At 36.7% G+C, this 15348-nt stretch overlaps 1 protein-coding gene across 1 annotated transcript in view; it reads left to right on the top strand.

Moving 5' to 3' along the window:
* Positions 1–15348, top strand: part of LOC141508065 (CUB and sushi domain-containing protein 2) — a 619633-nt gene that overhangs the window by 554393 nt on the left and 49892 nt on the right. Inside the window, exons 48-52 of the mRNA XM_074216347.1 lie at positions 3532–3723; positions 4091–4285; positions 5568–5741; positions 9460–9633; positions 10453–10626. Coding sequence (XP_074072448.1) covers positions 3532–3723; positions 4091–4285; positions 5568–5741; positions 9460–9633; positions 10453–10626 — 909 coding nt within the window. The remainder of the gene's footprint in view (positions 1–3531; positions 3724–4090; positions 4286–5567; positions 5742–9459; positions 9634–10452; positions 10627–15348) is intronic.

Raw genomic sequence — 15348 nt, 5'->3', positions numbered from 1 at the left:
TTGAGGAAGAATAGTTCAGATGGAAAAGGTCTACAGTAAAGATCACATATCAAATAGTAACATCTACTCAAAATGGGAAAGGGTATTGGAATACAGTGTTCTAGAAGGCAAAACAAAATAGGCTTAAGCCAAGAATAACTTTTCTCACAGTATAATCCTACAGTGGAAAATGTTGAGCTTTAATGGAATAAAGAACTTGCAAACATTTCTGATGAAACAACCAGAACTAAATATAGGGATCTGAAATACAAATACAAGAGTTCAGAGAAATCTAAAAAGCTAAACATCTTTGTGCAATTGAAACGAACTGTATTAATGATATGATGCTAACATTTTAATGGAGAAGAAAGAAACCTTGTAGAATTTTTAATTTTTAACCATTTTCAAAGGTTATAAGGCTCTGAGAAGGAGAAAGAAGAGTTATGGAGGAAAACACTAAAAGAGGAAAGAAGATGTGGAACTTACTATTTTCATAATTGGGAATGTGTAGAATAAATAGACAATCAAAGAAGGGATGGGGAGAATAATATTTGGATGTATAAATAAATCAAATACAACAGGTAATAGGGAATTCAGCATGGAAATAAGGGTGAAGAGACAGGATATTTTGGAAGAGAAATAGTCACAAAACAAACTTCTTGACTCTGAAGAGAATATGAATTAGAATCTAAGGAGTAACTTAAATTGTCTCCTAGACAACTGGAGAATTGGCTGAACAAATGGTTGTATATAATATAATATAATATAATATAATATAATATAATATAATATAATATAATATAATAGAGTATTATAGTACTGGCCATAAGAAGTGACTCAAATGATGATGTAAGAGAATTCTGGTAGTTTGACTTGTCATGAAGAGAAGTGAACAGAACCAGGACCAGGACAGTTTATACAAGGAAATATTATAAAGAAGAAAAATCTGAAAAACTTATCCACTATGATTAAAGCAGTGACTATCCATTTTTCCAGAACACTTATGATAAAGCATTTTACTTACTTTCTAATAAATATATAATAGAAACAAGATACAGGGACCTGAACTTTTGGACATTTGAATTGAATTTATTTTGCTTGACTATGTTTATTATGAGGACTATTTTTCTTTCCTTTTTCTAGGGACAATGGCAGAGTAGTGGGTAGTGAGTGGGATGAGGGGGCAATAGTGGTTATCTCCCATTAAACAAGACCATTGTATCATCTTTTTAAAATTTTACAGAAGAGGGGGTAGCTAGGTGGTGCAGTGGATAGAACACCGGCCCTGGAGTCAGGAGTAACTGCGTTCAAATCTGACCTCAGACATTTAATAATTACCTAGCTATGTGGCCTTGGGCAAGCCACTTTAACCCCACTGCTTTGCAAAAACCTAAAAAAATTAAAAATTAAAAAAATTTTTTTAAAAATTTACAAGAGAAAGAAAAGAATCACAGAAGCAGGACAGTAGGGCAGTTTTGAAGATAGCATGTAAAATTTATAATTTATATTTTTAAGTAAATTGCTTTGTTGTTAAAAATTCTTTTTTTTGGAAGATATATTTTCAGAATTCTTAAAAAAGAGAAAGCTCTTTGATAGCCTTGAATAGTGCAGTTTCAATTAAGAGGAACAAGGAGTAAGAAAGAAAGGAGACAACAAGTATAGAACGGTATAGATGTATAGAAGATTGACTTTGAAAGGGAGCAGAGATGGAATGCAAACTTGAGAAAATGATAGAATTAAGAAAGAGTTTGTGTGTGTTTGTGTTTAAAATATGGAAGATGTGGGCATATTTGTGACCAGCAAAATGATACCTGTAAGGAGATAATGGATAAAGACCTCAAAGATTAGATACAAATAGGTTATGATCAAATGAGAAAGTAGACCAGTTTATTCAGAGTTGCTCATTGTCAAACTGCAAGAATGCAAATAACATATGAGTATTATTAAATCATTATTTTTCACAATCTTTAGTGACCTGGTTCTTATCTCGTTTTCTCACCGTGGCTGCCTCAGTAAGGTCTGGGAAGACTTGCATCTCATAGAAAATTTATAGAAAATTCAAATAATCTATGACACTTCCAAATATCTAAACCAAGAACCACATCCACTACTTTCCTCTCTCTTGCTTTGTTTCCTCTCTTACACAAATAAGCAGGGCAGAGTTTGATTACAATAGAATTATCTATTTTAAAGTGACTACATTTCATAGAACAATATCTAGAAATGTTTAGGGCCAGAAAAATAGCTCTCATAATATCTATTCTAGTAATTGATACTTTGTTGACCTGCTTTTAGAGCATTTAAAATATAATGGGGGAGAATTACTTTTAAAAAATGAAAAACATGAAGTAGGGGCCTTTAAAAAGGACCTTCTAAATGACATTGTTTAGAGAACTGACTTTGTTCTAAAGCATCTCATAAAGAGGATCATGGAGATTTGGTACTTAATTATATAGCACATAGCAATGAAGGTAGTTAGAAATATCGAAGGACAATATGAGGTGACTTTCTGTACAAGACTGTTGAAATAAGTGTCACATTTTTGATACAGAAATCTATGGTTTCAAAGGAGGGAAGAGATTGAGGTTGTTAGGAAGGACCAAGACAGAAGGTGGACCCTTCCTTAAACTTTCCCACCTCCATATCTTGCTCACATTGATCTTTATGTCTTGACCGCATTTTTCATTACCTTCTATTGAAATTTTGTTTATTTATCAAGATCAACTTTGATACCACTTCTTTCCATGTAACCGAATCTCCACTTCTTTAGTTAAAAAAGATCTTTTCTTTCTCAGACATGGCTATTTTTATGTACTTCTTGTGTCTTGTTTTGAATTTTTCCCTGAACTAGTTGTCTAAGGACAGGAAAATGTGTTATATTTAATATTTATGTCTCCCCTAGGACCTAATATAGTGTTTTTCCTGCCTATTATAAATATTCAATATTTGTTGAATGCTGAAGTGAATGAATGGATTATTTTGAGTAGATCTTTGCCTTATTTGTCCTAATGTTATTTTTGAACTCCAAAGTCTTTATTACCTCTTAAATTCCAGCAGAGTTCCACAGTAACATATGCTACCTATCTTTCTACCCAAAGGCAGCAGGGCAATCCTGCCTCCCTTTCAGTCTAGAGCTGTGGTGTCAAATTCAAATATAAATGGGGGGTCATTCACTGGTAGATTAGGATTCCTGGGAGCAGCATATTGATTTAGAAAACCACATAATAATATTATCTGTACATTATTATATTTTTTTCTTTATTTTGTTAATATTTCACAATTACATCTGATGGATCTGGTCACAATGAGGAGTGTTGCAGGCCACAGATGATCTATAGGCTGCATGTTTGACACCTCTGGTCTAGAATTTTTATTGAAACAGTAGACAATATATTTTGATTTACCATTTTAGTGAGACATCAGACAAAGCTTGGCTTCATTTCTTTGGTCAGCTTAGGTCTAGGGGATATATCCCTGACCTCTGGATAAGATCTGGGAAGGGACTAAGCCTGGCAGCAACATAGCAGTTTATTTTTTCCCTCTCCTGGACAGCCCTCTCCTGTGGAATTCCTAAGGCCCCCAAGAATGGAATTGTGTTTGGCAAGGAATATACAGTAGGGACCAAGGCTGTGTACAGCTGCAATGAAGGTTTTCGCCTGCACCTGTCGCCTAACACGGAGGCAACTGCCGAGTGTCTGGAGACTGGAGTATGGAGCAATGACAACATCCCCCCGCAGTGTGTGGGTGAGTGAGTAAGTCTCTTAAGTGTCTAAGAACTCAAGGGAGATACACAGGAAGAAAGTGGTGGCTGGGTGTGTTTGGGGCAGGGGCACATAGAGATGATGTGGAAAGGTCTCCTTGGAGGCAGTAAGTTTTAAGTCTCATCATTAATGAAGGAAGAAACATAGACAAGGTAGTAGGGAGAAGTAGAATGCACCTTCCAGATGACTAGGCTTGGTGACCCAGAGTGATCCCAAAGTGTTCTTTAAAGAGAATTTGCACAGTGAGTAGAAAGGTAGAAAGGGTAGAGAAACCTAGCTTTCTAAGCCCCAGGCAGGATCTTTCACCACACAGATGCCTGGTGTTTTCTCTTTTACTTGGGGCTGCACAGCTGTGAGCTGCCCAGATGTCAGCAGCATCAGCGTGGAACATGGACGGTGGCGACTGACCTATGAGACCCAGTACCAGTTCAATGCAGAGCTGATGTTGATCTGTGACCCTGGCTACTACTATACAGGCCAGAGGGTCATCCGCTGTCAGGCTGATGGCAAGTGGAGCCTTGGTGATTCGATACCTACATGTCAGAGTAAGTCTGAAAAGTGGAGGGGTAAGGAAGAGGATAAAATAAGGTTAAACGATGTTAATCAAGAACATTAAAAACTTCTATGTACCAGTGCTAATCACTGTGCATATGAAAAAAAAAAAGGTAAAAGATAGTCCCTGGCCTTAAGTAGCTCAAAATTCTAACTGGGGAGACAAACAAGCAAATAAATATGTATAAACACGTTATATACAGAACAGATAGGTAATACATACCGTACTCCCACTGACAACTAACTAAGAATCGACCTTGGGAGAGATTAGGGAGGTCACTACTGATTATTGCTGCTATGTTTATGACCTCAGGATTGGAAAATAAACCATAGGCTCCTAATGAAATCTCTTATTTATTGAATACCATCCCTCCTGGTTTTAGTTAATGCTATCTTTTATTATATTTCATCATCCATTCCATATACAACTAGAATAAGGAAAGAAGGTAATATGACCCCTTGGGGATAGTAGTGGATGAGTACATAGATGCCTCTGTTGTTTTATGATAGACAAAGAATAAAGTATAAAGTATGAAATCCCACAATAATGGAATGACTTCCCTCCTTTAAAAAAATATTTTATTCTGAATTTAAGAAGTAAAGCATTTCTGTAACAAAGTAGAATAGGAAAAAAAAAGAAAAAAGCAAATGATTATAATTTACCAGTCACAGAACTGACAGGATATCTGGAGCCTTAACTCTCAAAATGGAAAAGAAAAAGTCAAAGTAGACAGTTAAGAGCAAATTTAAATATAAAAGTGAAGACAAACAGGAAGTTGGAGAAATTTTAACAACAATATTAGTGGCCAAGAGACTAGTTAAAGAATAAATAAAGGTCTCCCACACCTTGTGGGGAATGATAAAAGTGATAAAAGCTAAATCCCCAAGCATTAGGGTCCCATCTTGATCTCCCAGTCTCCATTCTAAGAAAGCAGTGAGGCAGGAAAGTCCAACAGAGATGTCTCCTGACTTATTACCTCCCTTAATCTTTCTTTTTCACTTGAACAACATGAGTTGAAAAGGGACAATAATTTGGATGGTAGAAAATTGAATGATTTTAGGCTGTGTGAGAGAAGATGATTTGATGTCTTCCTGATTGGGTAGACCCAAATGAATCTAGTCTTTTTGGATATAAAGTAATATAAGTTGGATTGGTTTGTTAGTTTGTTTTGTTTTATGGTCATGACTTTGAAGCTCACTGAAAAAGTGAAAATTTTCTATGCCTCATCCTCAACAATTCCATCTTTTTAAAGCTCCTTTGGCATTTTTTTTCAGTCATCTCCTGTGGAGACCTCCCAACACCTCCAAATGGACATCGGATTGGGACACTTTCTGTCTATGGTGCAACGGCCATTTTCTCCTGCAATTCAGGCTATACACTGGTGGGCTCCCGGGTGCGGGAGTGCATGGCCAATGGTCTTTGGAGTAGCTCTGAAGTCCGGTGTCTTGGTGAGTAATCTTCCCAGTTTGAAGGCAAAGGGACTGTCCTTCCTTCCTCCTTCTTTCTGAGGGCAGCAAAGCAGGTTCAATTGAGGACTATGTTGGGGTCAGGAAGACCTGGATCCATATTCCTATTTTCCTACTGGTCAGTGTGTAATGATAGGCAAATCACTTAACCCTTTGAACTTCAGTCTCATTCAGAGAATGGAGATAATAAGACTTACAGGCAATATCTCACCTGATTATTGTAAAAATCAAATGAAATAATATATGTATAATGTTTTGTAAGTCTCCAAATGCTATATAAATGTCAAGTATGAAGAGCAGAGTTGTAGTACCAGTGGCCAGCAGTTCATAAAAAGCCCACAAAACTATTCAGTGAAGGAATATAATAATGACATAGATAATGTTAATTTCTGTTTTTCTAATCTTGCATGTTTCTATTTGTATCTAACCCTACTTGTATAGAGTACTTCTTTGCCAAATAGCTCCAGGTTAAGGAAACTCAATATACACTATATTGTATGTATTTCACTAAAGTGAAATGAGTCTTTGAATTATTGATGGCAATTGTACATGCCTTTTTTATATCTTTTATTTATATGAGGAGTCTTTTTGAATGTTCTTTTGAAGAGCTTTGTGTGACTATTTCCCTGGTTTGGGAGGGAGGGAGAGGGAGAGGGAGAGGGAGAGGGAGAGAGGGGGGGGCAGAGAGAGAGAGAGAGAGAGAGAGATGGATGGATGTGAGATCATTAGCAGCAGCAGGGTGAGAACACATATGATGTGTTTAATGGGATTTGGCTGGTATTAGCCTTCCCCATTAAAGACATATGGAAAGCTGAACTCCATAATGTTGTGAAAAGGACAGAAGAATCACCTAAAATGAACTAAAAAGGAATCAGAAATATGATAGCTGCACAATCAGGGGTAATACAGATGGATCTTCTTATTAGCCATATTTGCATCAGCATTTTGACTGGACAAGGAGGTAAATGAAAATGGATCTCTGCTGCATAATTAAACTTATCTTGCATCTAGATTATTGAATTCCATAATATTCTATTTTTACCTTCTGTGTCATAGTCATGGGTAATATAGGCCTGAATCCCAAATTCTACCTTGGGCGTCATAGCGAAAGAAAGGGAAGAGAATTCTGGGAAGATGAGGGAGTAGGTCAGAAAACTTTGAGCTCTCCAAATTTCCTCCACAAAAAGAGACAGAACATCACCTCAGAGTAGCAGAAATAAATATGGGGTAAAGCAGTTTTTCTCTTAAGACAACTTTAGAAGACCCCAGGAAAGATCCACCCCAACAGGGGCAGAGGTTAGACCTGAGTGAAATACAAACACCTATGGGCCAACTCTGCAGAAGCAACAATCATAAGACCTAGGGGCAGCTGAGGTTGGGAGGCAGTCTCAACCTTAGAAACTTTCATCCCATGGACTGTGTAGGGGTCTGATAACTGATCAGGAGGAGATTAAAGGATTTTCCATTGTTGAGGTATGCCATGCTTAGCTGTGCTGACCAGAGGCTTCCAGGTGGGCTGCCACTGTTGGAAAGAATATAGTACACACCTGAGGAGTGCAGTGGGAGAGGGGTAAGGGATTCTACTGACTGGGGCACTTGATAGAGACTGGTTTCAACTCCAGAGCAGAGAGGACAGCTGTAGCTTCCAGCCACAGGAGGAACTCCAGGTAGTAAGATCATGTGTAGGACTGTATGATTGACTGCTGCTTAGGAGAGAAGAGGAGATTCCCAAGTTTGAGCCCCTGAATAGAAATAACAGCAAGACACTAGAACTTAATCATACTAATAGCTGCTAAATGATGATGGTGATGATGATAAATGAATGAATAAATGAATAAAGTGGAACCTAATAAATGAATGAATGAATGAATGAATAAATAAATAAATGAAGTGGGTAAACAAAGAAGAAATAACTCAACCATAGATAGCAACTATGCGGATAGAGAGCATCTGGGGTACATATTCAGGAGAAGATAATGCTAAAAAAAAAGCTACTCCTTTTCAAAGAGAAATGTCAGATGGTCCCAAGCACAAAAAAGATTTCCTTGAAGAACTTTAAAAAAGGACTTAAAATCAAATACAGGAGACAAAAAAAATTAGAAAAAATTTAAGAGCAATTCAAGAAAATTATGAAAATTATGAAAAGAAAGTCAACTGACTTGAAATAGGGAATCAAAAACATGAAAATCTTTGAAAACTAGAATTGGCAAAAGAAAGCTAATGACAAAGAAATAATAAAGTAAAATCAAAAGAATGAAAAACAAGAAAATGTGAAACATGAAAAATCAGTAAAACAACTGATCTGGAGGAAGAATAATACAAAAATAAGTGAATTGCTTGAAAATGATAATTAAAACAAGAATCTTGTTTAAGAATCTTGTTTAAGACATGGGCTGACTTTAGTATGATAGGGTGAGTCTAAAAAAATAAAATGGTGTAGGAAGAGATATAAAGGAGCAATTATATAAATAAGACAAAAAGGGAAAAATACTAAAGAATGTGGTAGGGGGAGATTGATAGTGCTGAAATCCTACTCTCATTGCTAATGGGTTAAAGTGGGAACAATATATGACTCTAAAAGGGTATAATAGTCTTCTAAATTCAGAAACAAGAGTAAAAGGATAGGATAGGGAAAAGATAAGGGAGGGAATTTTGGAGGGCTGGGAAGGTAAGGAATAGGAGATCAAGATAGAAGTAAAGCAGAGGAAAGAGGGATAAGAATAAGTTGAAAAAGATAATGAAGAAAAATTGAAAGGAGGAAAATACATAACTAGTAATTGTAGTTTAGATTGTGAAGGGGATAAATTTATTCATAGGGTGCAAAATGACAACAGATTAAAGTTTTGAATTCAACAATATCTTTCTGGAAATGCTGAGAGAGAGACAGAGAGAGAGAGAAACAGAGACATATAAATATAAAAAAAGTCAGGAGTAGCATTTGTTATATATAAAAAAAGCAGAGGTAGGGATCATGATCTCAGAAAACTTAAAAATAAAATAGATTCAATCAAAAAGGACAACTATACTATATGTCAGCCATACTCTTCAATACTGTTTTATATCATTTAAAATAACTAGATAGTATAAAATACCTGAGTGAATACCTGCCAAAATAGACACAGGAACTGTATGAACAGGAACATAAAATACTTTTATGCAAAAAAAAATGGGTGGGTAAAGCATACATAAATTTTAAAATGACAATTTTACCTTATTCTAATATATTTATGTAACATCATCTCAATTAGATTATCTTACTGAGTTAGAAAAATATAGTGGAACTCATATAGATGTGTTTGTGATAAGGAAGAAGATCTCTGTGAAACAAGGAGGATCAGGAATGCTTTTCCCCATTGTGCCAAGAGAGGGCGAGTTATTTGTTCAGTCATCTAGCAATTTGGAATAACACTTTGGAATTCTAGGAATTTCAGGATCTTTCTCCATTGTCTCCTGAAGTAGCTATTGACCAGAATTGATTGAATAGCATGTGGGATCTAACTGACTAATCGCTCAGTTTTAATGGTAACCACATAGCTATTGTTTATTGAAATCCCTCCTTATTCTTCTAGCTTCCCTCCCTTTCTGCTCCTAACACAGAGAGGAAGAGAATATCCAAAATTTTCCTAAGAATTTCTAGGCACTCTCATCCCATGTGGTTTAATTGTTCTTTGTTATTTCCTTCCCTCTGTTTCATTCAAAGCTGGACACTGTGGGACCCCTGAATTAATCGTTAATGGACAAATCAATGGTGAGAACTACAGCTATCGAGGCAGTGTGGTATACCAATGCAACCCTGGTTTTCGTCTAATTGGGATGTCAGTACGCATCTGCCAACAGGACCATCGCTGGTCAGGGAAGACCCCTTTCTGTGTGCGTAAGTATGATAATAGCTTTCCCTAGCAGTGATGGAAGATAAGGACAAGCTGTGTTGGCATTTAAAAGGCAATGAGTTTTAAAGCAGTCTGGAAAATAGAGTGGAGTCAGACATATATCTTACATGTCTTTCTCTTGAGAACACTGAAGAAGAGTCTTTGGTTCAAATCCAACCCAGTTCATTAGACTCAACCCTTTGGTAAAGAGTAGAAAAGTGAAACAACTCTACAGAGATTGGAGCCAATTAACTTTTTAATGAGATATATGAAAACAAGACATGACATTTAAAACATTTTATACCTTTCTTTTCATTGCCTGTTTCTACCATTATAGCTTCATTCTTATGGCTATTAAAATCTTTACGATATACAAGGATCTACCTTAAAAGTACAAATCTGCCTAGAAGGTCATGCTTTGAGTAATTGGTTAACATGTAATACAATATCATACATTAGCCAAGATGGGACACATCCTGGGTAGGGAAGAAAGAGGATTTTGAAAAGAAAACTGGAAGCACTCAAAAGACAGTTTTTGTCCAATGACTGATTTTGCTTGTAGGCATAATGACTGACAAAGATACTTTCCAACTTAAGATTGGTTGATTTTTCCCTTGTCCTTGGATATGAGCCCTCATTTTTTTTACTTTTCCCCAGAGTATATAAAGGTTCTAATCATTAGCCATGTTCCTCCCTCACATATGTATATGCATAGCCCCCATTTTAATTTCCTGTTCCAATGTTCCACTATATCTCAGGAATCAGGGTGTGCAAATTAGGCTTTCAGCCTTAGACTGGTCACTGTTCTTTTATTTTGGTTGCAGCTATCACTTGTGGACATCCAGGCAATCCAGCTAATGGTATCACTCAGGGTAGTCAATTTAACCTCAATGACATGGTGAAGTTTGTTTGCAATGAGGGATATGTATCAGAGGGACCTTCAGGAGCCCAGTGCCTAGCCAACGGTCAATGGAGCAACACACTACCTGTCTGCAGAAGTAAGTCTTCCTACCTTGCTATACACATCCTTCATCTCTGACTCCTCTTGGATTTCTGAGACCCAAGAACAAGAAGGTCTTCCATGACAGCATAATTTTAGCCTTCTAAAAAGGTTGTTATACCTTTAGATTCTATACTCTCCAAACCATGTTTCATATCATTGCCAATCATAGGATCTTGATATACATCTTTGATCTTGTGACTCCACCCCTCAAAAATCTTCTAAAATTGGTCCAAATTGTGAAATTGCAAAGTTATGCATAAATGGGAGCCATTCTTATGAATGTATCCATTCTTATGGGTTTGAGAATTCTACTTTGTAGGGATCACCCAGTGAGGCCCATCCTCTTCCACTGTCAGTGAGTACCTTCTTTGTAATTTACTGGGGCTAATAAAAAGCTGGATAGTACATTTGATGGAGATCCTTCTGTCAGGGACATGGTCTTAATCCAGAAGTGAAATTTGAGCCTGGCTCTTCTCCAAGCTACATCCTCTGATTGTGAAGAACAGCCTTGTTGAACACCTCCGTGGATGAGATCACCCTCTTTCTTAATTCTCAACAGTTTTGGTTTCACACTAAACTGCTGCTAATACTCTTTTGAGAAGATTGTGGTACATTACTCTGTCTTGCTGATATGGTCCCTGTAATATATATTTCTCAACTATTTCCTCATAATTTCTTTCCCCTGTTAACATCCTAGGTCTTTTTGCTGTTATTAACCTCTTAACCCATCTCTCCCACATACTTACTTCTAAATTGATTTTCCTATTGCAGTGTTATAATGTTATAACTTCCTTGCTCAAATAAAAAACAGATTCTACAGTAGGAAATTATAAAAGATAGTGCAAACTCTAGTTTTTTTCCAGTCATAAATCACATAACACCCTTCTTCATTTGTTCCACATTCCAGTCAAAATGAATAAATGACTTTTATTTATTAATTTTAATAAGGCATTTATTAAATAAGACTTACCATAGGCAAAACATTGTACTAGGTGCTGAGGGTCCAAATAGAAAAAAGTAACACAAGTCCTTGCCCTCAAAGAGCTCACATTCTGGTAAAAAAAGGCAATAAACATGGAAGATTGCAGCAAAGGAGGTAGTAATTGCCTCATACTTAAATGTCATTTCTCCTGATAAAATCATATCATTTTCTAATGCTGAACCATTGGATGGGATCTTGGACTTTGGTGACAAGAACTTTATTTTCTGGGTTTTTAGTAGACATATTTTTAGCACCCATAGGAGAAGCTGATAGGCATTGTCTCCTTCAGTGTTGCTCCCCAAGATAATGACTGAGGACACTGTGCTGGCAACAGTTATCCCCAAGGATCCTGGGCGCAGAGTGATGCTCTCTCCCCACTGGGGAGACTGGGGTCTGAGGAGAGATGGTGGTGAAGATGGTGCTGGTGATTTGCCTGGCATGTGCTAGATTCCTGTTTTGCCCTCAGTGTGTCTTAATGTTTCAACCAAGCTATCTTGCATATACGGAAGGTGACCATTGACTGGCAGTTGGGACTGGTTGGCTCCTTTTCTATAGGCCTGCCTCCTTTGATGATGGCTATAAGGGCTTACCTGGAAGCAGGACTGGTGTTCTAGGTGGTGATGCTACTACTAATATCTTTTTATTAATCTGCCTAATGATGGCAGCTGATCCACAATTGCTTATCACAGTGAGGAATGGTTTCTCAATGATTTTTTTCCCCTACAGTAATGGCTACAGGTATTGAACTGGATTGTACTACTTTCTGTCCATCAAATACATTCCATGTTTTCCTGACCCTATATTTTTTTTAGGTTTTTTTTTTTTGCAAGGCAAATGGGGTTAAGTGGCTTGCCCAAGGCCACACAGCTAGGTAATTATTAAGTGTCTGAGACTGGATTTGAACCCAGGTACTCCTGACTCCAAGGCCTGTGCTTTATCCACTGCTTTACCTAGCCGCCCCGACCCTATATTTTTGTTTACTTTCTTCCTTATAGCTGGTTGTTAACCTGAAATACCATCTCCACATCATGACTTCTTACTGATTTTTCAAAGCTTAGGAAATATTACCATTTCTATGAGATCCCTTCTGATCAACCTACTAGAATTGACCCTTCCAGAGTGATAGTCTATCTAACATATTCTAATGTATGTGACAATTATTTCTGTTTAATTTATTTCCCTACTGGATAGTAAATTCCCTGAGAACTAATATCAAGGTTATTTTAATTATGTTCAATTCTCTTTGTCACTATAAATGGGAAGATCTCAGGGTATCACACTGTATATAGTTAATCTCTCTGAACTCTGTACTGTACAGCTTCCATAACAATGATAAATCCCTTTCACAAGCTTATGTCTTCCTGTTTTATATCTTTCTTGATATTAATGATCATTGTACAAAATCATTTCAGTTGGCATTGCGTTGAATGTATTCAAGCCCTAGAACACTGCAGAATATTCTAAAAGAGATATAAATTTATTTAATAGAGGTGGACTAATAATTCACTCAAAAAATTAGATGAAAAATGTCTATTAAGTAGATTGTGATATTTGATATATAGCCTATAGAGTAACTTATTCAAGTCATATATATCTTGGACAAACTATGAAGATGAGCAGTGAACTAGATCTGGAGAAAGGAAAGAAGAGAGTGAATTTAGAAAATTGTGCCTCATTTTCTAACTTCTTTTCTAAACAAACTTCTTTCTAGAATAAAACAAACCCATCTTTTTATTAACCATATTCTGCTGGTAATGCTGTGGTAACTGTGAATCATTTAATACCACAATCACCAAGGAAACCAAATTATGAACTACCCAAATGGCAATGAAGGGACATATAATGAATGTAAATAGCATTTAGTATATTGCTGATGATTCGTGCCCAAGTTATTTGACTGAAAAGGAGGTTAATTTGGTCATGAAGCAAGTACAATGAATAATAGATGACACCTCAGGCTACACTGGTAACCTTAAAGATATTAGTTTAGAAATAAGGAATCATTCCAGTGGTATATTGGGGAGATAATGCATCTCCAAAGTCCCACTCTCTTACCACTTCATTCAAGGTCCAGGGGAAAGTGAACTTAAAAGTACATGTTTGTGGCACAGCTCCTGGAAGACCTCTTCTTGGTCTTTCAAGATGTTTCTCTAGGTCATGACATAGCTTTTCTGGAGTTCCTGTAGAGTCTTAAATGTGCCTTTCCTCATTGTGCTCAGTCTATCCTTGGTCTCAGTGCAGATACTGTAGCTACAGCTATTTGAAGTATTCTGTGGTGTTGATGAAAGACCCAAATCCTCCAAAGTCCTCCAGTCCTGTGCAATTCAAAATATTTTCCCTGAATAGAGGGTGGGCAAGTAAGCTGAGGTTATTCCTGGCTGGAAACTTCAAAGCATAGCTCTTGATTTTGAACATGCCCGACAGGGTGTGACCAAGCCCAACCCAAACTAGACATTTTTTAAAATTTATTCCAGATAAATGGAACCTTTATACCTTAATAGTTTTCTATTTTGTTTACTCTTAAACAAGAATATTTTATTAATGTAAAAAAATTATTTGTACAAAATGAGAATAAATATTAAAAAAAAAAAGATACAAGTTAGTTTTCTTTCAGCTGCAGATTCCTGGCCCTCAGTGTGAAAACAGGCAACTCTTTTTCATCTCTAGTCTTTTTTTTTTTTTTGCAAGGCAAATGGGGTTAAGTGGCTTGCCCGAGGCCACAGGTAATTATTAAGTATCTGAGACTGAATTTGAACCCAGGTACTCCTGACTCCAAGGCCTGTGCTTTATCTACTATGCCACCTAGCTGATCCCATCTCTAGTTTTTTTCATTCTTTCAGCCAATCAGAAAACTTTTTAAGATCTACTTCATACAGCCCCCTATAGGACCTGTTTCATCAAATTACTTTCTAAGTCATATCAATTGATCCAATGGCTTTTACTTGGAAGTCTATGACTGATTAATTGGATGATGTATTAAGATGAATTCTCATACTGGTTAAAAAATCAGCTTGCAAAAAAAAAACAAACCTAAAAAGAAACAAACCTTTAGGGGCGCCTAGGTATAATAGTGGATAAAGTACCGGCCTTGGAGTCAGGAGTACCTGGGTTCAAATCCAGTCTCAGACACTTAATAATGACCTAGCTGTGTGGCCTCGGGCAAGCCACTTAACCCCATTTGCCTTGCAAAAAAAAAACAACCTAAAAAAAAAACCCCCCTAAAGAATCAGGAGGTTGTGTCTTATTACCAGTACACTTTCATTATTGGTTAGTAATTGTTTGAACTGAAAGCCCCTCCTCTCTAATACATGCTTAATGAATAAATGAGACTTAATAACTGTATGCAAAGGACTATTATATGAGAAGGAAATTAGACTTGTTTTGCTTAACCATGAAGAGACCAATGTGAAACTTAAGTGCAATGGTCAGAATTCAGGGGAGGGGTCAGATTGCAATTTTCTAATAATTACAGCTGTCCTAAAGTAGAATGATGATTATGCCCTGGAGTAGTAAGCTTCCTCTTCAGTGAAGGTATTCTTGTGTGCATTGAATAGTCCCTTGTTAGCTCTTTTGTAGATGAACTCTGAATCTGCAGTGCCCAGCTTAGACATATTGTTATATGAGTCCTTAATAAATAGTTGACAAAATGAATGAAGAAGACTGGAGATAGGAAAGATTTGCCTATTTTACACTAAGGTCCATGGATCTAATAGAGAAGGAAAATAAGCTTTTGTC

This window comes from Macrotis lagotis, chromosome 1, assembly GCF_037893015.1.
Source record: "Macrotis lagotis isolate mMagLag1 chromosome 1, bilby.v1.9.chrom.fasta, whole genome shotgun sequence".
In the NCBI taxonomy this organism is placed as follows: domain Eukaryota; kingdom Metazoa; phylum Chordata; class Mammalia; order Peramelemorphia; family Peramelidae; genus Macrotis; species Macrotis lagotis.
The sequence above is the reverse complement of the archived record's forward strand: the minus strand, read 5'-3'. Positions and strand labels throughout refer to the sequence as shown.